Below are 27677 nucleotides of genomic sequence, written 5' to 3' on the forward strand. Positions count from 1 at the left end.
AATTAATTGCTGTTAACATCACAATTGGCACAGTCTGCTATTATCAATGATAAGCAAATGACATAGACAAATTACGAATTACTATTATTAAATTAATAAATGCTCGTGTTCACGGCAATACCTAGACTATCTAAATTTAAACAACAATGGGCCTCTTTAATATGAAAATGTGATAATGGCCAGTTATACTTTCAAACTGGTATATGACTGACCAAGACACTCTAAGCACAGCCTTCAATTTTTCTTTGACTATAATTAATATTAGGATACTTGGTGGCAAGGTGGTTAAGAGCTTGCCTGCTAACCAAAAGGTCAGCAGTTTGACTCCACCAGCCGCTCCTTGGAAACCCTGTGGGGTGATTCTTCTCTTACCTACAGGGTCGCTATGAGTTGGAATTGACTCAGTGGCAATGCGTATGGATTTTTCTTACATTTTTTTGGTATACCATTAATGTAGAGCCCTGGTGGAGCAGTGGTTTAACATTAATGTATACAATAACATCTTAACTTTGAAAAAGGGGCATAATTACATGAGAGTAGATGCCTCTTCAGGAGTCCTATAGGGCCAAGTACTTCCCCTCTGAGGTACTTACAACTCTCCTTTTACTTATTGTCTGTTTGTTGCCTGTCTTCCTCTCAGCCTAGGATCCATATGCACAGGAATCAAGTGAGTTTGATTCATACTCTTTTCACACCTAACACATCGTTGTGGTTGTTAGCTACCATGGAGCTGACTCTGACTCATGGTGACTTATGGACAACAGAATGAAACAGTTGCCCAGTCCTGTGCCATCCCCACAATTGCTGGCAAGTTTGAGCCCATTACTGTGACTATTCTGTCAATCCATCCCATTGAGTGTCTCCGTCTTCGTTGTTGGCCATTTGCTTTGCCAAAAATGATGTCTTTCTCTGTGGATTAATCTCTCCTGATAATGTATCCAAAGCAAACAAGTGGTACGATAGTCTATTGTGATCCACAGGGTTTCCATTAGCTTATTTTTGTCAGTAGATTGCCAGGACTTTCTTCCTAGTCTATTTTAGTCTGGAAACTCCACTGAAATCTGTCCACCTTGGGTGGCCTTGCTGGTGTTTGAAATACTCATAGCATAGCTTCCTGCATCACAGAAACATAGAAGCCACCACAGTGCAACAAAATGACAGATATGTGGTAGTATGTCTCGGCAATTAAAGCAAAAATTATCCATCTTGTTATACTTGTCAGAGAAACCTTGACTCAGAGACTCTAAGAGACCCTGTTCAGCATGGTGCCTTTTGCCTTCAGACAGGTGGTCTTGCAGGAGTATCTGATTCCATGCACTCCTAAATGGTGAGGTTTGCCATGACAGGACACAAGCTCTGAAAGGATGTCACTTTAATGACCTACATTTGAGGAACTACTTATTCTTAAAAATCTAGCTCATGTGCTAACTCCTCTTGAAATATTCCTTTATCACCTATCGCTTTTTACATTTTACATATCTCTTTGCTTATTGTTGGTCTTCCTTTCTAGAACATAAAGGTAGGGACAATTTTTCTTCACTCAATCCCCACAGTCTCCATCCTCGAATGTTGTCACATGGAAATACAGGCACCTCGTGACTACATGCTAGTTACTAAGACCTTCCATCCCAGAGAAACTAAACACTTTGCATGTGGAGTAGAAAGTCCACCTGAGATTCACACAAAAAGTTGACTTCATTCAGCATCTCCACTTTCTTTCCCAAAGGCAATGCTGCCCCCCAATTCTTAAGTCAACTGAGCACCCCAAAAGGGTGCACTAGATGACATTTACTCAAATAGTTGTGTAACCAGAAGATATCCTGACAACAGTACCTATGTGTCTCTAAATATCATAAACTAAGTATTTTAGACCTTCCCATATTGAATGCAGAAAGACACAGATGTGGTTTTTTTGGCAGAATCTTTCCAGAGTTTACGCCTTAAATTTGGCCTCATTATTACAGAATGTACATTATGTAGGTCAGACTCTTGCTTTTGCCATGTTCCAACTTTACACTTCTCTGCACATTTGAAACTTGTCAAAATTAAAATAAATCTTGATGGATTTCACTCTCTCTATGACTTTGCGTTTTGTATTTCAATTATTATTACATAAGCAATTCTCGTATACACAAAATCATTTGGTGTAATATTCTCAGTAATGTAAACCCTGCATAGATACCTTTCAGACTACTCATAGTCTGTTTCTATGAACACGTATTTTGTTTCACCATTTAGCAGCTTTTCAGGCAACGAATATCCCTATGTTGACTATTTTCATAAAGTAGGGAATCCTGACATTTTTTACTACCGTTCTTTTAAGGAACATGCTTTCCGAAGTTCATTAAAATAAAAATTCTAGTACAAGGGCTATGAAGGGTTAACTTTACCCCTAAAAGATAACCTCTAAAATCCGTGGCCAGTTTCAGCCAACCAAAATGAGGGATTCTGTATATTTTCTTTAAAATTTGTGCATTTAGTGAATTAAATATATACAAATCTAATCATTTGTAGAAGGAGGAGGGAGAAATTAATAGGCTGAAATTTGGAGCGGGGAGATAACATTTGATTATTAAATATTGGGATGGTACTCTGTCTGTTAAACCCCTTTTAATTCAAAACACTGTATGGGGACATGAGAAGATACTCTTTTAAGTCACCGAAGTGGTTTTGCTAATTGCAGCCAACTACCTTTGCTTTCTGAGTACCTGAGTGGCACAAACGGGTAAATTACAAATACATCATTACATAATATTTTCATTACCGTTGCTATTAAATTTTATTGCTTCTCTGGGAACAGAAATTCAGGTCTTGCAATGCAACCCTTTCATGATTGTGCATCAAAGGATGAGGGAAAGATGAGTGAGAAACAACTGAACATTGCCCAAATACATACTGTTTACATTTTCCCAAAGGTGAGGGGATTTTGTCTATCTTCTCCAGGCAAAACACAGCCTAGAGACACTGGAGACATGACTCATTAGAACAAAGGGGCTGACTGTTGGGAAACATGCATGGATTAGCGCAGAAGCGTTCTCCAGCCACCAACTGGGTGTTTCAGCAAGAGCCAAATAACAGTGAAAGATGGCAGAGAAGGTGTAAAAATAAGCAAAGGTGCTCACTAAGAGAAGGACAGTTTTGGTAGTTCTGGACTCAGGAGAGGATCTGGAGGAGATGTTGTTCCTATGAACGTGTTGGACCTGCTTCTTGTGTCTGTAGAGGGTGAAAACCATGGAGCCACTGGCCCAAATCACGAACGCCAAACATACAACATCAGGGACAAATAACAATGCTGCATACAAGGAGTCTACGGTTTTGACGTGACGAACAGAAGAACAGTATCCCAAATCTTTTCTGGATGTGATATTTGTGTTGCTCCATTTGCTAATCACAAACACAGGAAAAATGATATTTACCAGCATTTGCAGGATCCAGCACATGGAAATAGAGGGGCCAATGTACTTGGGAGATATCCCCCTAAGCTCTGCCCACCTGGAGTTCCTGGGGCTGATGGTGGTGGCCTGGAAGATACTTAAGAGACAGGTGCTGGCAAGCGACACACCCCGACCCACTTTGGAAGTGTAGGCAAAAAGCTTGCATGCAGTATCATTGAAAAAAACTTTCCATCTAAAAGATACCATTGTCTGGGGGACTCCTCTAGAAAGGACGACAATGGAATTGGCTACAAACAGGTGCATGAGAATCAAATCTGTGGGCCTGAACCTGCACCCCATGAAGTAAAGGAAGACATAACGATAAAGAAGAGAGAAATTCCCCAGGGTTCCAACTATAGTCTGGGATAAGAAGGCAGTTCCTATCGCCAGTTCCCTGACATCCATTCTGATGGTTCTCAGCGACTGATATTTGTCTTCTGAGTCAGAGAGTCCTGTATGGGAACATGAGCTGTGGGCCACATGTATCATGTCAACTGAAATCCAATATTCTCCACTTACCAGTAATTCCCACTTAGAAACAATTGCTTAAAGTTCTTCCAGTAAGAGGCTTAAGAGCAGAATGTACAACCAATAAATATCATTTACAATATAAGAATCACTGCAATGAAGGATATACATGTGATATCTTTATGCTTCATAAATTTATGAGGCAGAGAATACTACAACTTCTTTTTCAAAAGATGAGGAGTACTTAGGTACAGAGAGGTTACGTTTTTTTTGTCTGAATTCACACACTTAAATGAAGGCAAATTAGAGACCCCAAGCTGGCTGGGCTGGTAACAAAAATAGTGCACTGAACCACCATGCTATATTAAAATGCTATATAGGTGTGTTCTTCAAATAAAACAGGTCTAAATTTAGTTTTATTTTTACATCCTACATTTCATTTTAGATTGCTGGGATTTTTAAACAATCTCAGATGTTTCATAATTTAATGTTTTGTGTGATAATTTTTTATATAGTTCAATATCAATTATGAATTAAGGTTTAGATCTCTTCATGAAATGTAGATGCACCGACTGCAATATAATACCATGACAAACTTGGCTCCTGACCAATTTGATTTAATGAACACAAGAATGGGTACATATTAGAACAAAACAAAAAGATTCATTTGCAATTTCTCCAGGAACAAAAGGTCATTTTCACCTATCACTGTAATTAATGACCAATCTTATAAAATGCCCCAAACCATGGGTCTTGAAACACAAATACATGATGAAATAATGTAGTGTAGAAATGAAATTACTAAAAATCTCAGATCATATACTTGTCTATTTATTTACAGTTAAGTAAAACCAAAAAAAAAAAAATTAAACCTGCTGCCATGGAGTGGATTCCGACTCATAGGGACACTATAGGACAGGGTAGAACTTTCCCAAAGAGTTGCCAAGGAGCACTTGGTGGATTCCAACTGCTGACGTTTTGTTTAGCAGCTGTACTTTTGTGGGAGACATTAAAATATTAGAGACCCATGCAACCTAAAATCTGAAGGCAAGAAAGTTTGTGTATTGTATGAATTAAAACAGGAAATGTTTGAATTAATGTCAGACTATTTTGAATCAGGGGAAATATCAATAAATACATTTCTGGCTGATGACTTTGTATGAAATTATAAAGTTACATTTCCTGAAATGCTGCTTCCCTCCTTTGAAGAAGGAAAACAGTTTTACCGTAATCAACACACCATGGATGTTTCTATCAGAGACACAATTACTGTCTCCATTAAGCTCTTCATACCCCCAGAGTTCGAGAGAACATTTGCATTTCAGGAACTACCATTCAGGTACAAATCTGAGCAGAATTTGATGACGCCTGTAGCTTTATCAGAGGCTTAATTGCAAGCACAGAGTTCTTACAGGCACAAGTCTGGAAATCCTGAAAATTCGGTCTATGATTCCTATAGGGTAACCTGAACAACACATTAATTCTAGAACTACAGTCATTAACCACCTAAAAAATCAGATTTACTTCTCACTTGGATTAAACCCAACAATCGCTGTCAGTGAAAAAAAAAATTTTTTTTGACGATTCCATTAAATCACATTAGGAGCCATGGGGAAGTAGCGTAGTTATCTAGGACCCCCATCTTTCTTTGCCAGTGCAGCTTACGCCTCATAAAATATTCCCCCTTCCTGTGTGGTTTTGACACTAGGACAGCTGGAAACACAGAAGAAAGCTTTTTTCTGACACAGTCACTTATCCACACTCCTGATGCTCCTCCTTCCTTCATACCCTCTGTCTCCCATATTGAAACAGAAAATACTCACCGACTCCTTCCTACTACATTGTCGGTGGACTTAGTATAATGATCATGGCAGACAGTACATGTGTGGGAGGCAGGCAGCCAGACCCTGAGATATGGGTTAGTGATTCTGTGACCTCACCTCCCCACAGAACTGCAATTACCATTTCACCAGTATTAGCAATGGCAGCACAGAATATTCCTGAAAAAGTTTTTTCCTAGCAGCTAATTACCAAAAACAATTAAAAGTTTCTAGATAGTATCTCCAAAGGGATCCTTGGAGTGTTTGGGAGACTATTCATTTCCCAGGACTCTGGAGGCAGACAAGGCCTCACATGGATGGAGCAGGAAATGCTGAGGTCTGACATGTGAGGGACTGGCAGCGAGGTATGTGTATCTCCCTGACGCTCTCCTTCCCTGAGAAGTTCTATTACACATAATCTGATGTTTTTTGTTGTTGAGACAATTTCAGAGAATGGTGAGTAGAAACTCTCCATACAGTTTTCAAGGATATGATCTTTCATAAGTAGAAAGACAGGCCTTTCTTTCAAGGCCTCTCTGGGCAGACAAAACCTCCCATTTTTTTTAAGCAGTCAAGCTCTTTGATAATTTAGACCACCCATGGACTCCATATAATCTTACAAACTAGACTATATGAAGAAGATCAGTGCATCAGAATTGGAAAAGGACTGATTAAAAACCTGCGATACACAGATGACACAACCTTGCTTGCTGAAAGTGAAGAGAACTTGAAGCATTTACTGATGAAGATCGAAGACCACAGCCTTCAGTATGGATTATATTTCAACATAAAGAAAACAAAAATCCTCACAACTAGACCAATAAACAATGTAATGATAAATGGAGAGAAGACTGAGTTTATCAAGGATTTCATTTTATTTGGATCCACAATCAACACTCAAGGAAGCAGCAGTCATGAAATCAAAAAACACATTGCATTGGGCAAGTATGCTTCAAAAGACCTCTTCAAAATGTTGAAAAGCAAAGATGTCACCTTGAGGACTAAGGTGTGCAGGACCAAAGCCATGGTGTTTTCTATGGCCTCATAGGTGTGTGAAAGCTTGACAATGATGAGGAAGACTGAAGAAGAATTGACGCCTTCGACCTGTAGTGTTGGTGACGAATATTGAATTTACCATGGACAGCCATAAGAATAAGCAAATCCGTCTTGGAAGAACTACAACCAGAATGTTTCTTAGAAGATGGCGAGACTATATCTTACATAATTTGGATATGTTATCAGGTGGGATCAGTCCCTGGAGAAGTACATCATACTTGGTGAAGTAGAAGGTCTTCGAAAAAGAGGAAGACCCTCACTGAGACGGACTAACACAGTGGCTGCAACAATGGACTCAAGCATAGCAAAAATTGTGAGGATGGTATTTCATTCTGTTGTGCACAGGGTTGCAATAAGTTGGGACCAACTCAACAGCACCTAACAACAACAACATGGATCTAAAATGCCTCTAACCAAAAAATATCCCTAAGAGCCCCTTAAATTGAAATTACAGTACAGAACAGCAGCTTAAAGTTTGAATGAACACTCCACAGCATATCCTCCATTTCTTTGGGATACTAGGTTTTAGAGACTGAATTGTGTCCTTCTAAAACATGTGTTGGAATGCTAAGGCCTATAGCTATGGATGTAATCCCACCTGGGAATAGGGTTTTCTTTGTTATGTTACTGAGACCATACAGGTGGAGGATGCTTCTTAAACCTATATGGTCTCATTAACACAACATGACTTTTTAGATAAAGAGAGCTGATGAAAAACAGAGAAGAAAGCTAGGGCAAATGAGGAAGATAAATGCCACATAAAGATTGTTGTAATCTAGCTTTTGAACTGGTCTGATTTCAAGAGGAATGATGAGAATCAAGATCAGCATAAAGGAGATGTGGGGCCAAGACGGGGTAGTAGTCAGACGCTTCCTGTGGTCCCTCTTACAACAAAGACACACAAAAAAACAAGTGAGTCCATTATATATGACAATCTATAAGCCCTGAACATCAACGGCAAACTGGAGGAATCAGGCTGAGTGGAATGGGGAGGGAGAGGTGGTTCAGAAGCAGTGAGGATTTGCCAGACCTGACCCAGTGCAAACCAGCACCCTGCAGGCTGGGACAGGCTGGTGCCACTGGTGAGGCAAAAAGTGGCATTTGGAATGCCTTTTCCACATCGGAAGAGTCTGAGTAGCAGAGAGTCCGCTCACACCTCCAGTATCAGCGAAAAGCAATGCTCAATCAACAAAAGATAAGTACATGAGTCTTACCGACCACACATGGATCGAAAAACACCTCTTTGGGAAAAACCTGTCTCCAACTTACCTGCATCCTTCCTGCTACACACGGGGTCCGAGCTGGCTTTAGACACTGCCATGTTCCCAGGGCCAGAGGTAGGACCCATCATGCACCGCAAGCCATTCTCCTGGCCTTGGAGAGGGAACGAATTAACAAACAGGGAGAAAATAATCTGCCGGCTCCTCTAAAATGAGAACTCAGGGCAGAAACATTTCCTTTGCCTAGGCACAGGCATAAGTGGTCCATGGACTTTGAATGCATTTCTCCTCTGCATAGACCTGTGTGGGCCCATTTCAACAGCGTAGGCCCTCATTAGCACAGTACAACAGGGTATATACCTGAAGATTAACTTCAGCTGTTTCAGCTATATGGTGGAGAGGCAGGTTTGTGACATTTGACACCAATCTGCCTAATAAGCTGCGTTCTCACCTACCTGCATCAGTGACCTGAGGACTGCTGGCTTCACCCACACCACCTAGCCACCCACAACAGGGTTCCCAGAATAAGTGGTGCCTCCCAGTCCTTACAGCCAACAGCACTGGATGCCCATAGTCTGGCTGCAAAACCCTCCCACCTACACGCTCTAGGGAACAAGGACTTGCTTGCCTCACAGACACTCAGGGGTAGTTGTCAACCCCCTGCCTTGTTCAGTGTGTGACCCTCTACTGCAGCCAGATAACTGTGCTTACACCAATCACCCTTGCTTGTCTAGGACTGTAGGTGAGAGCCTGCACCACACATTTGGTGACCAACTACCTGGACACCTGAGCTGAATCCATACAAGAAAAGCAAAGGGACTCCTGGGCTCACATACCTAGTAACAGCCCTAACCACCTAGTGACAGGATGTTAGAGCTTCAAAAGCACAAATAATCAAACTAGCTCACTCAAGCAGCCTATTTGGGAATATCAAAACAAGAAGCTAGGACACATAAAGAAAACATAAAATAAATATATACAGTAACTTATTGCTGGCTCGGAGACAATAGTTAATATCAAATCACATAATGAGGCAGACCATGATGGCTTCAACAAGCTTCCAAAACAAGGAATGAGGAAATATTTCAGATGAAAAGAACATCCTGGAATTACCAGAGGTAGAATACAAAAGATTAATATACAGAATGCTTCAAGAGGTCAGGAAAGACATCAGACAAAACGCAGAACAAACCTAGGAGCATACAGACAAAGAACGGAGGAACTTACAAAGATTAGAGAAGACCATAGTGAGAAATGTAATACGCTGCAAGAATCCATAGCAAACAGAAATGCAGAAGATTAACAATAAAATTTCAGAATTAGACAACTCAGTAGAAAGTCATAGGAGCAGAATTGAGGCAATGGTAGTCAGAACTGGTAAGATTAAAGGTAAAGCATTTGACACCAAAATATTTGAGGAAAAATCAGATTAAAGAATTTAAAAAAATGAAGAAACCCTAAGAACCATGTGGGACTCTATCAAAAGGAATAACCTACGAGTGATTGGAGTACCAGAACAAGGAGGAATAACAGAAAATACAGAGAGAATTGTTGAGGTTTTGCTTGCAGAAAACTTCCCCAATACAATGAAAGATGAGACGATATCTATCCAAGAGGCTCATCAAGCCCCACATGAGGTAGATGCTAAAAGAAAGTCACCAAGACATATTATAATCAAACTTGCCAAAACCAAAAGTAAAGAGAGAATTTTAAGAACGGCTAGGGATAAAGGAAAAGTCTCCTACAAAAGAGAGTTAACAAGGCTAAGTTTGGACTACTCAGAAAACATGCAGGCAAGAAGGCAATGGGATGACATATATAAAGCCTTGAAAGAAAAAAATTGCCAGCCAAGAATTATGAATCAAGCAAAACTGTCTCTCAAATATGATGACGAAATTCAGACATTTCCAGATAAACAGAAGTTTAAGGAATTTGGAAAAATCAAACCAACATTACAAGAAATACCAAAGGGTGTCCTCTGGTTAGAAAATCAATAACATCAGATAACAACCCTAGACTATAGAACACATGACAGAGCAACAAGCTACCAACCCAGATAGTGAAATCACAAAAATGAATCAAAGCTAATATGCTCAAAACAGGGAAACAGAGACATCATTATCTGAAAAATGACAACATTACAACAAAAAGAGGGACTAAAAAATTTAGTCATAGATCTTTCATATGGATAGGAAGTCAAGGGGATATATAGAAATAAAAGATTGGTTTAAACTTAGAAAAATAGGGGTAAACATTAAGGTAACCACAAAGAATCTAATAATCCTACACATCAAGATAAAAACAAGGGAGACTCAGCAAACACAAAATCAACAACAATGAAAAAGAGGAAAAGAATGTATATATTTAAAGAAAAATGATGCACATAGAAAATAAAGCATAACAAAGAAACCATCATGAACACACACACAGAAAAAACCCACATCAAAATGATAGCACTAAACTCATAAGAGAAAAAAAAAAAACTCATACCCACCAATAATTATGCTTAATGTAAATGGACTAAATGCACGAATAAAGAGACAAACGGTGTCAGAATGAATACAAAGAAAGCAAGATCCATCTATATAAGCTGCCTACAAGAGACACACCTTAGACTTAAAGACACAAAGAAACTAAAACTCAAAGGATGGAAAAAAATATATCAAGCAAACAACAATCAAAAAAGAACAGGAGGGCCAATAATAATTTCTAACAAAATAGACTTTAAAGTAAAATTCACCACAAAGGATAAGGAAGGACACTACGTAATGATTAAAGGGTCAATACATCAGGAGGACATAATCATAATAAACATTTACATGTCCAATGACAGGGCTCCAAAATACATAAAACAAACTCTAACAGCATTGGAAAAGAGTGATAGACAGCACCACAATAATAGTAGGAGACTTCAACACACCATTTTCACTGAAGGAAGGAACATCCAGAAAGAAGCTCAATAAAAACTCAGAAGATGTAAATGCCACAATCAGTCAACTTGACCTCATAGACATATACAGAACAGTCCACTCAACAGTAGCAAAGTATACTTTCCTTTCCAATGCACATGGAACACTGTCCAGGATAGACCACATATTAGGCCATAAAGCAAGCCTTAACAGAATCCAAAACATCAAAATATTACAAAACAACCAGAAGAACTAGATGGTGTCTGGCTGCAACTGATGACTGCCCTGACAGGGAACACAATAGAGAACCCCTGAGGCAACAGGAGAGCAGTGGGATGCAGACCCCAAATTCTCATAAGACCAGACTTAATGGTCTGACTGACACTAGAGGGACCCCAATGATCATGGCCCCCAGACCTTCTGTTGGCCCAGGACAGGAACCATTCCTGAAGCCAACTCTTCAGACATGGATTGGACTGGACAATGGGTTGGAGAGGGATGCTGGTGAGGAGTGAGCTTCTTGGATCAGGTGGACACTTGAGACTATGTTGGCAACTCCTGCCTGGATGGGAGATGAGAGGACAGAGGGGGTTAGAAGCTGGCGAAATGGACATGAAAAGGGAGAGTGGAGGGAGAGAGCGGGCTGTCTCATCAAGGGGAGAGTAATCGGGAGTGTGTAGTAAGGTGTATATGGGTTTTTGTGTGAGAGGCTGACTTGATTTGTAAACTTTCACTTAAAACATAATAAAAATTATTAAAAAAATTACAAAACATCTTTTCTGACAATAAAGCCATAGAAGTAGAAATCAATAACAGAAAAAGCAAGGGAAAAAAACCAAACACATGGAAACTGAACAACACCTTGCTCAAAAACTACTTGGTTATAGAGGAAATTAAGGATGGAATAAAGAAATTCATAGAATCAAATGAGAACAAAAGCACTTCCTATCAGAATCGTTGGGACACAGCTAAAGCAGTACTCAGAGGTCAATTTATAGCAATAAACACACACATCCAAAAAGAAGAATTGCCCAAAATCAAAGCAGTAACCCTAGAACTCAAATAGAGAGTAGCAAAAAAAGCCCTCAGGCACCAAAAAAAGCAAATAATAAAAATTAGAGCAGAATTCAATGAAATAGAGATAGAAAAACAATTGAAAGGGTTAACAAGACCAAAAGCTTGATCTTTGAAAAGATCAAGAAAATTGATAAACCATTGGCCAGACTGACAAAATTGAACAGGAGAGGAAGCAAATAATCCAAATAAGAAATGAGATGGGCGATATCACAACCGACCCAACTAAAAATAACAGAATCATAACAGAATACTATGGAAAATCACACTCTAACAAATATGAAAACTTAGAGGAAATGGACATATTTCTACAAACACACTACCTACCTAAGCTAACACAAACAGGCAGAACAACTGAATAAACCTATAACAAAAGAAGAGATTGAAAAGGTAATGAAAAAAAAAAAAAAACCAACAAAAAATAAAAGGCCTGGCCATGATAGCTTCACTGACGAATTCTACCAAACATTCAGAGAAGAGTTAACCCCACTACTACTAAAGGTACTTCAGAGCGTAGAAAATGATGGAATACTCCCAAACTCATTCTGTGAAGCCACCATAACCCTGATAGCAAAACCAGGTAAAGACACCACAAAAAAAGAAAATTACAGACCAATATCCCTCGAGAACTCATACGTAAAAATCCTCGACAAAATTTTGGCCAATAGAATTCAACAACATATCCAAAAAATAATTCACCATGGCCAGGTGGAATTCATACCACGTATTTTTTTTTATGCAGGGATGGTAGTTTTTTTTTTTTATGCAGGGATGGTTCAACATTAGAAAAACAATTAATGTAATCCATCTCATGAATTTAAAAAAAAAGACAAGGAACATATGATCGTATGAATTGATGCAGAAAACGCATTTTACAAAGTCCAATACCCATTCATGACAAAACCTCTCAGCAAAATAGGAATAGAAGGGAAATTTCTCAACATAATAAAGGGCACCTATACAAAGACAACAGCAAACATCATCCTAAATGGAGAGAGTCTGAAAATATTCCCCTCGAGAACAGGAACCAGACAAGGATACCCTTTATTACCACTCTTATTCAACATTGTGCTAGAGGTCCTACCAGAGCGGTTAGGCTAGAAAAGAAATAAAGAGAATCCAGATTGGTAAGGAAGAAGTAGAAGTATCTCTATTTGCAGGTGATATAATCTTCTACATAGAAAACCCTCAAGAAAACTACTGGAACTAATAGAAGAGTTCAGCAAAATAAAAGATAAACGGGCAAAAATCAGTTGGTTTCCTCTACATCAACAAAGAGAACATCGAAAAGGAAATCGCCAAATCGATACCATTTACAATAGCCCACAAGAAGATAAAATCTTTAGGAATAAGTCTAACCAGAGGCATAGAAGACCTATACAAAGAAAACGACAAGACACTACTGAAAGAAACCAAAAGAGACCTGCATAAGTGGAAAAACATGCCTTGCTCATGGATAGGAAGACTCAACATTGTGAAAATGTCTGTTCTATCCAAACCGATCTTTAGACACAATGCAATCCCCATCCAAATTCCAATGGCATTTTGTAATGAGATGGAGAAACAAATCACCCACTACAAATGGAGAAGAGAAGAGGCTCTGGGTAAGTAAACCGTTACTGAAGAAAAAAAATAATAATAATGTGGGAGGCCTCCCACTACCTGATTTTAGAAACTATTATACTGCCATGGTAGGGAAAACAGTCTGGTACTTGTACAACAACAGATACATAGGCCAATGGAACAGAACTGATAACCCAGATGTAAATTCATACACTTATGAGCAGCTGATATTTGACAAAGGCCAAAGTCCATTATTTGAGGAAAAGAGTCTGTTTAACAAATGGTGCTGGCATAACCGGATATCCATCTGCAAGAAAATGAAACAAGACCCATATCTCACCCTATGCACGAAAACTAATTCTGAACGGATCAAAGATCTAAATATAAAACCTAAAACGATAAAGATCATGAAAGAAATAAATAGGGACAACGCTAGCAGCCCTAATACATGGCATAAGCAGTATACAAAATATTCTAACAATGCACAAACACCAGAACAGAAACTAGATAACTGGGAGCTCCTAAAAACCAAACACTTATGCCCACCCAAAGACTTCACCAATAGAGTGAAAAAAACAACCTACAGACTGGGAAAAAATTTTTGGCTAAGACGAATCTGATCAGAGTCTAATTTCTAAAATCCACAAGATACTGCAAAACCTCAATAATAAAAAACAAATAACGCATTCAAAAAATAGGCAAAGGGAATGAACAGGCACTTCACCAAACAAGACATTCAGAAGGCTAATGGATACAAGAGAAAATGTTCATGATCATTAGCCATTACAGAAATGCAAATCAAAACTACAATGAGATACCACCTCACCCCAACAAGGCTAGCATTAATCCAAAATCACAAAATAAAAAATGTTGGAAAAGTTGTGGAAAGACTGAAACACTTATATACTGCTCGTGGGAACATAACATGGTTCAACCACTTTGGAAATTAATTTCGTGCTTCCTTAAAATGTTAGAAATAGAAGTACCATAAGATCCAGCAATCCCACTCCTTGGACTATATCCTAGGGAAATAAGAGCTGTCAGAGGAATAGATACATGCATACCCATGTTTATTGCAGCACTGTTCACAATAGCAAAAAGATAGAAATAACCTAGGTGCCCATCAACAAATGAATGGATAAACAAAATATGGTATATTCACACAGTGGAATATTACACAATGATAAAGAACAAGGATGAATCCATGAAATATCCAATAACATGAATGAATCTAGAAGGCATTATGCTGAGTGAAATTAGTCACAAAAGGACAAATATTGTATGAGACCACTATTATTATAAGAACTCAAGAAAAGTTTTAAACAAGAAGAAAATATTCTTTGATGGTTATGAGGGTTGGGAGGGAGGGAGACAGGTATTCCCTAACTAGATAGTAGACAAGAATTGTTTTCGGTGAAGGGAAGGACAACAAACAATACAGAGGAAGTCAGCACAACTGGACTAAATAAAAAACTGAATACAACCAAACTCTTCAATAGGCAGGGTTCCAGGGACCATGGTTTCAGGGGACATCGAGGTCAATTGGCATAACAAAGTTTATTATGAAAATATTCCGTATCCCTCTTTGATGAGTGGTGTCTGGGGTCTTAAAAGCTAGCAAGTGGCCATCTAAGATGCATCAATTGTTCCCAATCCATCTGGAGCAAAGGACAATGACAAACACCAAAGACACAAGGAAGATATAAGCCCAAGAGACAGAAAGGGCCACATAGACCAGTGACTGCATCAGCCTGAGACCAGAAGAACCAAATGGTGCCTGGCTACCACCGATCACTGCCCTGACAGGAAACACAACAGAGATTCCTTGGTGGAACAAAAGAAAAGTGGGTGCAGAACTCAAATTCTAATGGACATGGGGAATACAGGTGGAGAGAAGGAGTGTGCTGTTTCATTAGGGGGAGAGCAACTAGGAGTACGTAGCAACGTGTATATAAATTTTTCTATCAGAGACTGAATTGATTTGTAAACTTTCACTTAAAACACAATAAGAAAAAAAAAAAAAGAACTCAAATTCTAGTAAAAAGACCAGACTTAATGGTCTGAGAGTGGAGGGAACACAGAGAACATGGCCCCCAGACTCTCTGTTAGCCCAGAGCTAAAACCATTCCCATAACCAACTCTTCAGACAAAGATTAGACAAGACTACATGACACAAAATGATAATGGTGAGGAGTCTGCTTTTCAGCTCAAGAAGACACATGAGAGTAAGTGGGCAGCTCCTGTCCAGAGGCAAGATGAGAGGGCAGAGGGGGACAGGAGTTGGTTGAATGGACACGGGAAATACAAGGTGGAGAGGAGGAGTGTGCTGTCACAGTATAGGGAGAGCCACTAGGGTCACGTAACAATATGTGTATAATTTTTGTATGAGATACTGACTTGAATTGTAAATTATCACTTAAAACACAATTAAAAAAAAAAAAAAGGAAAAAAAATACTGCTGGGAGAACCCCCCAAAAAAGATCAGCATAAAGCTGATTGCTCTGAGACAGAGATCACACATACCTCCACTCTTCCACTACTTCACCATTTCTGACACTGGCCGTTTCCCCTCACAGCACTCTTTACTTCTCGGGTGGGTTCAATAATGCGTTGTACTTGCCACACAGAACACACAGACTATACTTACGATTATGTGGTGTATTATGGAAGTAACAGGTAACAGGTTACAACTCAGGAGAGATGATACCATTCTTAAATCAGGACATCCAACCAAGACAGATCTCAGGTTCTTCTGGGCCATATGGGTCACTTAGTCTTGTTTGGCTGAGCCTGCCTTCAGGCCTTCTCTCAGCTTTACCCTCTGCAAGGCATTCTCTTGGCTGCACCCCCTACTGAGATTTTTCCTGGCTGCACTGATTTCAGGGCCTGCTCTCCCACTGTACTCACTGCTGGGCTTTCTCTCGTCCCCTGCCCTGCTCAGGTAAGTGTATTAGCTCTTTAGATTCACTGACAAGTGTTCAGAGGCACACTGCTCCACCAGTAAGTCTCCTTCCTGAAGGGGCTCAGCTCTCTCTCACTCCATGGATCAGCAAGCTTACTGCAGCTGCCTCACACCAGTCTCCTGGTTCACACAGCTCTTACCGCTGCTGCTGTTTCTCTGCTGCTGGGAAGTGCTGTGGTTGCCTCTGATTCTTGCTGTCTCACACCTTCTCCTGTGTTGCAGCTCTCTCTCTGTTGTATCTAGGAGGTTCTCAGGGCAGGAACCCTGAACACAAAGGACACACACTACTCTAGGCTCTTCTTCATTTTAGTGAGTTTGTCCTCAACCTCTGTGATATTGGTCCTTATGTTCAATTCCAGGCATGGTTCTTCTACCAGGTCCACTGTGGTGCAGTGAATTACTTTTAGCCATGGTCTTTTTAACTCCCACCGCATGGTTGGGTGGGATTATGCAGCCAAGGTGCTTGTGGCCCATGTATGGGATTGGATAGTTTCCAATAATATAAATAATGTTCACGACACCCTTGTGGGGGTGTGATCATGCTAATAATGTGTATGGAACACTAACAAGGGGATTGGTCAGTTTTGCCATTCCATTAGGCTTAAAGGGAGACATGCAAAGAGAGAGAGACAAGAACTATAACACAGAAGACAGGAGAGATGGTGGACTCTAGTAGCAAGCGCAGTAGCAGCAGGATACAGCAGGAACACGGAGACTGGTGTGAGATGGCTACCGGGGAGCTTGCTGGCCAACAGAGCTAAGAGTTTTAACACTGGACCAAGAAGGCCCCAGATAGGTATTCTTGGCTGTAGTCCTCCAGCAGGGCCCAGCTTCAGCAAGGTCCCAGAAAAGCCTGCAGGTAAGGGTGAGAAGAAGCTGTCCTGATCAAGGAACTGTGTCCTTGCTGTTCCTGTTACATCAGATTTGACCCCAATGCCGAGTAGTAACTCATTTCATGGATAGAATTGTGTCCCCCCAAAATGTCTGCCACCATGGGTAGGCCATGATTCTCAGTATTGTGTGATTGTCCACCATTTTGTCATCTGATATGATTTTCCTATGTGTTGTAAATCCTATCTCTATGATGTTAACGTGGTGGGATTAGGAGCAGTTGTATCAATGAGGCAGGACCCAATCTACAAGATTAGGTTGTGTTTTAAGCCAATCTCTTTGAGACAGAAAAGACAGAATTGAACAGACAGACGGGGGACCTAGTACCACCAAGAAACAAAAGCCAGGAGAATAGCATCTCCTTTGGACCTGGGGTGCCTGCACTGAAAAACTCTTCCACAGGGGAAGATTGATGAGAACTTCCTCCAGAGCTGACAGAGAAAGCCTTCCCCTTGGAGCTGGCACACTGAAATTGGACTCCTAGCCTCCTAGACTCTCAGAGAATAATTTTCTCTTCGTTAAAGCCACCGACATTTGGTATTTCTGTTAGAGCAGTACTAGATAACCAAGATATTCCCTAATAAACCACTGAACTGTAAGTACAGCTCATGAGTTCTGTGAGACATTGCAGCCAGTTACCGAACTCAAAGAGGGAAGGGACAGGTACTGAGAGGAAGAAGCGTAGATGATTTTAGAGATGGTGGAATGGCACAGCACTTTGGAAAGTTGGACATTTAGGACATCTTTAACCTCTGCCTCATAGAAACTTTTTATGCTGATCTTTAAAAAAGAAAGTATTCATTCAACCACTAAGTGACCCTTGGTAGTGCACAGTCACTTCATTTCCATAGTAATCAACCAATCCTGAAAGGTTACTTAACCCTATTGGGTGGTTTTACACACCCAACTTGCATAGTAGATTGATGAATTCTTTGCAAGACTATGACCTAGCCAATCATTTTGACAGAATGACAAGCCCAGCGTCCGAAAGGCCATGTATAAAGAGAAACCCACTGCAACACAATTGTCAATGAATCAAGGAACAGAAGCTGAAAGAGACACAATTAGCTTCCTCACGGCCGATATAGAGACAGCCTTTCCCTGGAGCCAGTGCCCTGAATTTGATCATCTAGACTCCTGAACTTTTAGAAAATGAATTTGTTTTTAAAAACTGCTCCATTGTGGTATTTCCATTACAGCATGTTAGGAAACCAGAATACCAGGTGTAAGATGCGACCATAGTGCATCTGGCAGGAGAGGCTATTTACTGGCATCCAGTGTTCAGTATCAGAAAGAGGTGCCAGTCCAGCACCTTCCCCAGCATTGCTTTGGTATTGGTGACCTTTTATGCCTCAAAGAACATTTAAGTTTCAAGACTGACACGAAGAAAATACTGTACCTTTCTTTATTGTGGTATATTTAAAATATAACATGTGCTTTATTATATGATAATAAAACATAACAAGACACTTGAAATTTTTTTTAATATTTTTTTAATAATTTTTATTGTGCTTTAAGTGAAAGTTTACAAATCAAGTCAGTCTGTCACACAAAAACGTATACACACCTTGCTACATACTCCCAATTACTCTCCCCCTAATGAGACAGCCTGCTCAAGACACTTAAAATTTTAAGGATATTTATTTCTCCTTGCTTCTTCCTTATAAGAAATGATCACAAGGGGCAACCAGTGGTAACTGATCTGTAGACCTATCTACACTTTTTGAAATAATATTTTCTATGTTTTGGTGAAGTTTTACACGGCTGTTTAGGTTCCCACTCAATAACTTCTACACAAATTGTTCAGTGACATTGGTTTACATTCATATTTTCAATATTTCTATTCTTCTTGTTCCATTGCCATTAATCTAGTTTCCCTGACCTCTTATGTTCTCATCTGTGTTTCAAAGTAATTATTGACCATTGGTTCTCATATAGATGCATTTTTAAAGGAGCACAGTACTCACAGGTGATATTCTTTATTTTGTGAGCCCATTTGTTATTCAGGTAAAATGTGAGCTCAGGGGCTAATTGCAGTTCAAGATTTTAAGAGTATCTCAGGACAATACTATCAGGGAGCCCTCCAGTCTAAGCATGTCCAGAAAGTCAGGACTTTTTAGTAATTTCAGTTCGGTTGCACATTTTTCTCCCAATCTATCAGGATCCACCTATTGTGGTCCCGGTCAGAACATTTGGTGGTGAAAACCAAGCACCATCTAGTTCTTTTGATCTCAGGGAGATGAGACCATGGTTCTTGTAGTCTATTTGTTCTGTAGCTTAGTCACTTTGAGTCTTTCGTTTCTTTCTCTCTTGTTTAGTCCTGTCTTACGCTGGGTTCTCTACAGAAGCAAAACCACTGATGTGTGTATATATACAGAGAGAGACAGAAACACAGAATGAGAGATTTATATCAAATAAATGGCTCATGCTGTTGCAGAGGTTGGAAAGTTCCAAGTCCATGGGTCGGCCTGGAGGATTCCCCTGACTCACACAGCTACAGGGGCTGCCAAACCTAAGATCGGAAGGGAAGATGGCAGGTTCCGGCTCACTTGCTTTGGAGGCTGATAAATCTCAGGATCGGTAGGTGAGATGGCAGAAACTGGCTCACAAGCTGCGGAGGCTGATGAATCCCAAGACAGGCAGGCAAGCTGCTAGCGCAAGTTCCAAGAACAAGAGGTCGGATGCAGGATCCAGAGTGAGCAAAAGCCAGTGAGGTTTACCAGAAAGTCTACAAATATTGGATGTAGGCTAAACCCCCAAGGAAACTCCCTTTGAACTGATCAGCTGCTTATAAACGATCTCATCACGTAGGTGATTACATTATATCAGGTCTCATTATGGAGGTCATTACATCATTACATAGCTGCCAAACTACACCATACCTGCCTAACCACTGAGAATCATGTCCCAAACAAGTTGATACACAACATGAACCACCACAGCTCTGAACAATTAGAGACAAATAGTTGTATCTTAGAAGGCTACTCACACGCTTTTAAGACCCCAGAATCTAATCACCAAACTGCAACGTAGAACATAAACTTTATGAACTCCCTTGCAATAAACTGAAGGAGTTTATGCATATCAAACCTGAGTATCTCTCTATTAACTTTCTAAGATGAAATCTGTCAGAACAATTGGTGTAGCTGGCAGGATTTGTCTATAATCTAATGCTGGTTAATAACAATTGGAGCCATCAGCAATTGTTATCAATGATTAATTGCTGGTAACATCACAATTGGTACAGTCTGCTATTATCAGTGATGAGCAAATAACATAGACAAAATGCTGATTATTATTATTAAAATAATATATGCTGGTATTCATGGCAATACCTAGACTATCTGAATTTACAAAATGGGTCTGTGTAACATAAAAATGTTATATTGTCAGTCATACTTACAAGCACGTATATGTCTGATCAAGACACTCTTAAGACAAACAGCCTTTCAATTTTTCTTTGACTATACTTCATGTTAGGATACTTGGTAGCATAATGGGTATGGCTTTTTTTTTTTTTTTTTTAATACCTAGCATTAATATGAAGCCCTGGTCAAGCAGTGGTTAAACATTAATATATACAAAAACATCTTAACTTGAACAAGAGGCATACTTACGTGAGAGTAGATGCCTCTTCAGGGGTCCTATACGGCCCAGTACTTCCTCTCTGAGGTACTTAAACTCTCCTATTACTTACTGTCTGTTTGGTCTGTGTCTTCCTCCCAGCCTAGGCTCCATTTGCACAGGAATCAAGTGAGTTTGATTCACACTCTATTCACATCTAATACGTCATTGCGGTTGTTAGCTGCCATGGAGCTGACTCCGACTCATGGAGACCTTATGCACAACAGAGTGAAACAGTTGCTCTGTCCTGTGCCATCCCCAAAATTGCTGACATGTTTGAGCTCATTGCTGTGACTGTTCTGTCAATCCATCCCATTGAGGGTCTTCCTTTTCCTTGTTGGCCATTTGCTTCACCAAACATAACATCTTCCTCTATGGATTAATCTCTCCTGATGACGTGTCCAAAGCAAACAAGTGGTATAATATTCTCTTGGGATCCATAGGGTTTTCATTGGCTAATATCTGGAAGTAGACTGCCAGGACTTTCTTCCTAGTCTATTTTAGTCGAGAACCTTCACTGAAACCTGTCCACCTTGGGTGACCTTCCCAGTGTTTGAAATCCTAATGGCATAGCTTCCTACATCACAGAAACATACAAGCCACCATGGTGCAACAAAATGACAGATAGGTGGTAGTATGTCTTGGCAATCAAAGATGAACTTATCCTTCTTGTTACACTTGTCTGCAAAACCTTGACTCACAGACTCTAAGAGACCTTGCTCAGCATGGTGCCTTTTGCCTTCAGATGGGTGGTCTTGCAGGAGTATCTGATTCCATGCACTCCTAAATGGTGAGGTTTGCCATGACAGGACACAAACTCTGAAAGGGTGTCACTTTAATGATCTACATTTGAGGAACTACTTATTCTTAAAAATCTAGCTCAAGTGCCAACTCCTCTTTAAATACTCCTTTGTCACTTATCACCTTATACATTTTATATATTTCTTTGTTTATTTTTAGCCTTCCTTTCTAGGATATAAAGGGTAAGGACAGTTTTCTTCACTCAATCCCCAGAGTCTCCATCCTCAAATGTTGTCATGTGGAAAACACAGGCACCTCATGACTACGTATTAGTTACTGAGACCTTCAATCCCAGAGTAACTAAACACTTTTCACATACAGAAGAAAGCCCACATCAGACTGACACAAAAGCTTGACTTCATTCAGGGCCTCTATTTTCTTTCCCAATGTCAATGCTGCCCCCAATTATTATTAAGCCAATTGAGCATCCCAAAAGTCTGCACTAGATTACATTTGCTCAAATAGTTGTGGAACCAGAAGATATCCTGGCAGTAGGACCTATGTGTTTCTAAATATCATGAACTAAGTATATTTAGATCCTCCCATATTGAAATCAGGAGGACACAGATGTGGTTTTTGTGGCAGGGTCTTCCTGAGGTTTACTCCTTAAATTTGGCCTCTTGTTATTACAGAATATATCTTATGTAGGTAAGACTCTAGCTTTTGCTATGTTCCAAATTTGCACTTCACTGTACATTTGAAACTTGTAAAAATAAATCCTGATGGATTTCCTGTCTCTATGACATTGCATTCTATATTCCAATTCTTACTTTAAATAAGCAATTCTGGAGTACACAAAATCATTTGGTGTAATATTCTCAGTAGTATAAACCCTACACACACACACCTGTGAGACTATTCATATTCTGTTTCTATGAATATTTAATTTCTTCCACCATTAAACAGCTTTATATGCAGTGAATATTCCTATATTGAATATTTTCTGTGGTATTTTCCATAAATATGCAATCCTATTTATGTTGAATATTTTCTGTAATATTTCCATAAAGTAGGGAATCCTGACTTTCATTGCAACCGTTACTTAAGAAAACATGCTTGCTAATTCATTAAAATAAAAATTCTAATACAAACGCTGTGAAGTGTTAACTTTACCCCTAATAGATAACCTCTAAAATCTGTTGCCAGTTTCAGCCAATGAAAATGAAGGATTCTGTACATTTTCTTTAAAATTTGTGAATTTAATGAATTAAATATACACAAATCTAATCATTAGTGTTTCATTGTAGATGAAGGCGAGAGAATTTAACAGGCTGTGAGTTGGAGCACGGAGAGATAACATTTGGCTATTAAATATTGGGATGGTGCTTGGTCTATTAAGCTCCTTTTAGTTGAAAGCATTATTTGATATAGTGCTGGAAGATGAGCTCTTCACGTTGGAAGGAACAGAAAATATGACTGGGGAAGAGCTGCCTCAGAGTAAAGTCAACCCTAATGACGTGGATAGAGTCAAGCTTTTGGGACCTTTATTTGCCGACATGTCATGATTCAAAATGAGAAGAAAGAGCTGCAAACATCCATTAATGATCAGAACATGGAATGTACAAGGCGTGAATCCATGAAAATCAGAAATCCTCAAAAATGAAATGGAACCCATGAACATCGATATCCTAGGCATTACTGAGCTGAAATGCACTGGTATTGGCCATTTTGAATCAAACAATCATATGGTCTACTATGCCTTGAATGACATCTTGAAGAGCAATGGTGTTGTATTCATCATCAAAAAGAACATTTCAAGACCTGTTCTGAAGTACAGTGCTGTCAGTGATAGGATAATATTCATAAGCCAACAAGGAAGACCAGTTAATATGACTATTATTCAAAGTATGCACCAACCACTAAGGCCAAAGATGAAGAAATTGAACATTATTACCAATTTCTTCAGTCTGAAATTGACCAAACATGCAATCTGGATGCATTGATCATTACTGGTGTTTGGAATGCAAAAGTTGAAAACAAAGAAGAAAGATCAGTAGTTGGAAAATATGGCCTTGGTGATAGAAACCAAGCCAGAGCTTGGATGATAGAATTTTGCAAACCAACGACTTCTTCATTGCAAATACCTTTTTTAAGCAACATAACGGGCGACTATACACGTGGACCTTGCCAGATGGAACACACAGGAATCAAATAGACTACATCTGTGGGAAGAGGCGATGGAAAAAGCTCGATATCATCAGTCAGAACAAGGCCAGGTGCCAAATATGGAACAGACCATCAATTGCTCATATGAAAGTTCAAGTTGAAGCTGAAGAAAATGAGAACAAGTCAAGGAGAGCCAAAGTACGACCTTGAGTATTTCCCACCTCAATTTAGAGATAATCCCAAGAATAGATGTGATGCGTTGAGCACGAGTGATCAAAGACCAGATGAGCTGTGGAATGACATGAAGGAGATCATACGTGACGAAAGCAAGAGGTCATTAAAAAGATGGAAAAGAAAGAAATGACCATACCCATAGTTGTTGGCATATTTGCACCCATTGCTGCGACTATTCTGTTAATTCATCCCATTGAGGGTCTCCCTTTTCCTTGGTGGCCCTTTGCTTCACCAAAAATGATGTATTCCTCTGTGGATTAATCTCTCCTGATGACACTTCCAAAGCAAACAAGTGGTACAATGTTCTATTGTTATCCACAGGGTTTTTATTGGCTAATTTTTGGAAGCAGATTGCCAGCACTTTCTTCCCAGTCTCTTTTAGTCTGGAAACTCCATTGAAACCTGTCCTTCCTCAGTGACCTTCCTGGTGTTTGAAACACTGATGGCATAGCTTCCTGCATCACAGAGACTTACAAGCCACCACAGTGCAACAAAATGACAGGTAGGTGGGTATGTCTGGACAATTAAAGCAAAAATTATCCTTCTTGTTATACTTGTCAGAGAAACCTTGACTCAGAGACTCTAAGAGACCCTGCTCAGTATGGTACCTTTTGCCTTCAGACAGGTGGTCTTGTGAGAGTATCTGATTTCATGTACTCCTAAATGGTGAGGTGGAGCATGACAGGACACAAACTCTGAAAGGATGTCACTTTAACGATCTACATTTGAGGAACTACTTATTCTTGAAAATCTAGTTTAAGTGCCAACTCCTCTTTAAATACTCCTTTATCACTTATCACCTTATACATTTTGTATATTTCTTTGCTATTGTTGGTCTTCCTTTCTAGGACATAAGGGTAGGGACAATTTTTCTTCACTCAATCCCCACAGTCTCCATCCTCAAATGTTGTCACATGGAAAATACAGGAACCTCGTGACTACGTGCTAGTTACTAAGACCTCAATCCCAGAGAAACTAAATACTTTCCATGTAGAGAGCCCACCTCAGATTCACACAAAAACTTGACTTCATTCAGCATCTCCATTTTCTTTCCCAAAGGCAATGCGGCCCCCCAATTACTAAGTCAATTGAGCACCCCAAAAGTGTGCAGTAGATAACATTTGCTCAAATAGTTGTGTAGCCAGAAGATATCCTGGCAACAGTACCTATGTGTCTCTAAAAATCATAAACTAAGTATTTTAAACCTTCCCATATTGAATGCAGAAGGACACAGATGTGGATTTTGTGGCAGAATCTTCCCAGGGATTACTCCTTAAATTCGGCCTCTTGTTGTTACAGAATGTACCTTTTGTGGGTCAGACTCTTGCTTTTGCCATGTTCCAACTTTACACTTCTCTGTACATTTGACACTTGTCCAAATTAAAATAAATCTTGATTAATTTCATTCTCTCTATGATGTTGCATTTTGTATTTCAATTGTTATTCTTACATAAGTTATTCTCAAATACACAAAATCATTTGGTGTAATATTCTCAGTAATAGAAAGCCCATACAGACAACTTTCAGACAATTCACAGACTGTTTCTATGAATATGTACTTTCTTTCACCATTTAACAGTTTTTATGCAATGAATATCCCTATGTTGAATATTTTCTGTAGTATTTCCCATAAAACAGGGAATCCTGATATTTGTTACTACCATTCTTTTAAGGAACATGATTACCCAAGCTTATTAAAATAAAAATTCTAACACAAGGGCTGTGAATGGTTAACTTTACCCATAAAAGATAACCTCTAGAACCCATTGCCAGTTTCAGCCAATCAAAATGAGGGATTCTGTAATATTTTCTTTAAAATTTGAACATTTAGTGAATTAAATATATTCAAACCTAATCATTTGTTTTTAGAAGGAGGAGGCAGAAATGTGAGGTGGGGGAGAAAATACTTGACTATTAAATATTGGGATGGTACTCGGTCTATTAAGCCCCTTTTAGTTCAAAACCCTGTATGAGAAAATGAGCAGACACTCTTTAAAGTCACGGAAGTGATTTTGCTATTTGCAGTAAACTACCTTTTCTTTCCGAGTACCTGACTGGCACAAACTGTTAAATTACAAACACATCATTACCTGACATTTCCTTTACCAACGCTATTACATTTGATTGTTTCCTTGGGAGCAGAAGCTCAGTTCTTGCAATGCAACCCTTTCAGGATTGTGCATCACATGATGCATGGGGGATGAGCGAGGGAACAACTCAACATTGCCCAAATACATACCGTTTACATGTCTCCCAAAGGTGAGGGGATTTTGTCTATCTTATCCAAGCAAAACACAGCCTGCAGACACTGGAGACATGGCTCATGAGAACAAAGGGGCTGACTGTTGGGAAACATGCATGGATTAGCGGGGAGGCATTCTCCAGCCACCAACTGGGCTTATCAGCAAGAGCCATATAACAGTGAAAGATGGCGGAGAAGGTGTAAAAATACACAAAGGTGCTCACCAGGAGAAGGATAGTTTTGGTAGCTCTGGACTCAGGAGAGGAGCTGGAGGAGACGTTGTTCCTATGAATGTGTTGGACCTGCTTCCTGTGTCTGTACAGGATGAAGACCATGGAGGCACTGGCCCAGATCATGAGCCCCAAACACACAACATCGGGGACAAATAACAATGCTGCATACAAGGAGTCTCTGGTTTTGTCGTGACGAACAGAAGAACAGTATCCCAAATCTTTTCTGGATGTGATATTTGTGTTGGTCTGTTTGCTAATCACAAACATAGGAAAAATGATATTTATCAGCATTTGTGTCATCCAGCACATGAAAATAGAGGGGCCAACGTACTTGGGAGTTTTTCCCTTAAGCTCTGCCCATCTGGAGTTCCTGGGGCTGATGGTGATGGCCTGGAAGAAACTCAAAAGACAGGTGCTGGCAAGGGACATACCCCGGCCCACTTTGGAAGTATAGGCAAAAAGCTTGCATGCAAAATCATTGAAAAAACCTTTCCACCCAAAAGATACCATTGTCTGGGGGATTCCTCTAGAGAAAAGGACCATGGAATTGGCTACAAATAGGTGCGTGAGAATCAAATCTGTGGGCCGTAACCTGCACCCAGTGAAGTAAAGGATGGTATAACGGTATAGAAGAGAGAAATTCCCCAGGATCCCAACTACAGTCTGGGATAAGTAGGCAGTTCCTATTGCCAGTTCCCTGACATCCATTCTGATGGTTCTACGAGGTGTGGGCCGCATGTATTATAACTGCTGGAACCCAATATTCTCCACTTAGCAATAATTCCCACTTAGAAATAATCCCTTAAAGTGCTTCTTCCATTAAGAGGCTTCAGAGTTGAATGTATAACCGATAAAGGTCCCTTACAATATAGGAATCGCTGCAATGAAGGATATGCATGTGGTAACTTCATTCTTCACAAATTTATGAGGCAGAAAATACTACAACTTCATTTTATAAAGATGAGGGGAACTTAGGCACAGAGAGGTTAAGTTTCTTTGTCTGAATTCATACACTTAAATAAAGGCAAGTTTTTTTTTTT

The 27677-nt window shown here is 39.6% G+C and overlaps 1 protein-coding gene and 1 pseudogene across 1 annotated transcript; both read right to left on the reverse strand.

The window, feature by feature from the left end:
- Positions 1–2840: 2840 nt before the first annotated feature.
- On the reverse strand, positions 2841–8126 carry LOC126086222 (vomeronasal type-1 receptor 4-like; annotated as a pseudogene).
- An 18310-nt stretch (positions 8127–26436) lies between these two features.
- LOC126085853 (vomeronasal type-1 receptor 4-like) lies at positions 26437–27345 on the reverse strand. The gene has a single exon (XM_049901591.1). It carries the CDS (start codon positions 27343–27345, stop codon positions 26437–26439), a length of 909 nt encoding a protein of 302 aa, XP_049757548.1.
- Positions 27346–27677: the final 332 nt, after the last annotated feature.

Source organism: Elephas maximus, chromosome 11 (genome assembly GCF_024166365.1).
Source record: "Elephas maximus indicus isolate mEleMax1 chromosome 11, mEleMax1 primary haplotype, whole genome shotgun sequence".
Classification (NCBI taxonomy): domain Eukaryota; kingdom Metazoa; phylum Chordata; class Mammalia; order Proboscidea; family Elephantidae; genus Elephas; species Elephas maximus.

Coding starts and splice junctions, on each gene's coding strand:
- LOC126085853 (XM_049901591.1), bottom strand. CDS start 27,345: ATGGATGTCAGGGAACTGGCAATAGGAACTGCCTACTTATCCCAGACT.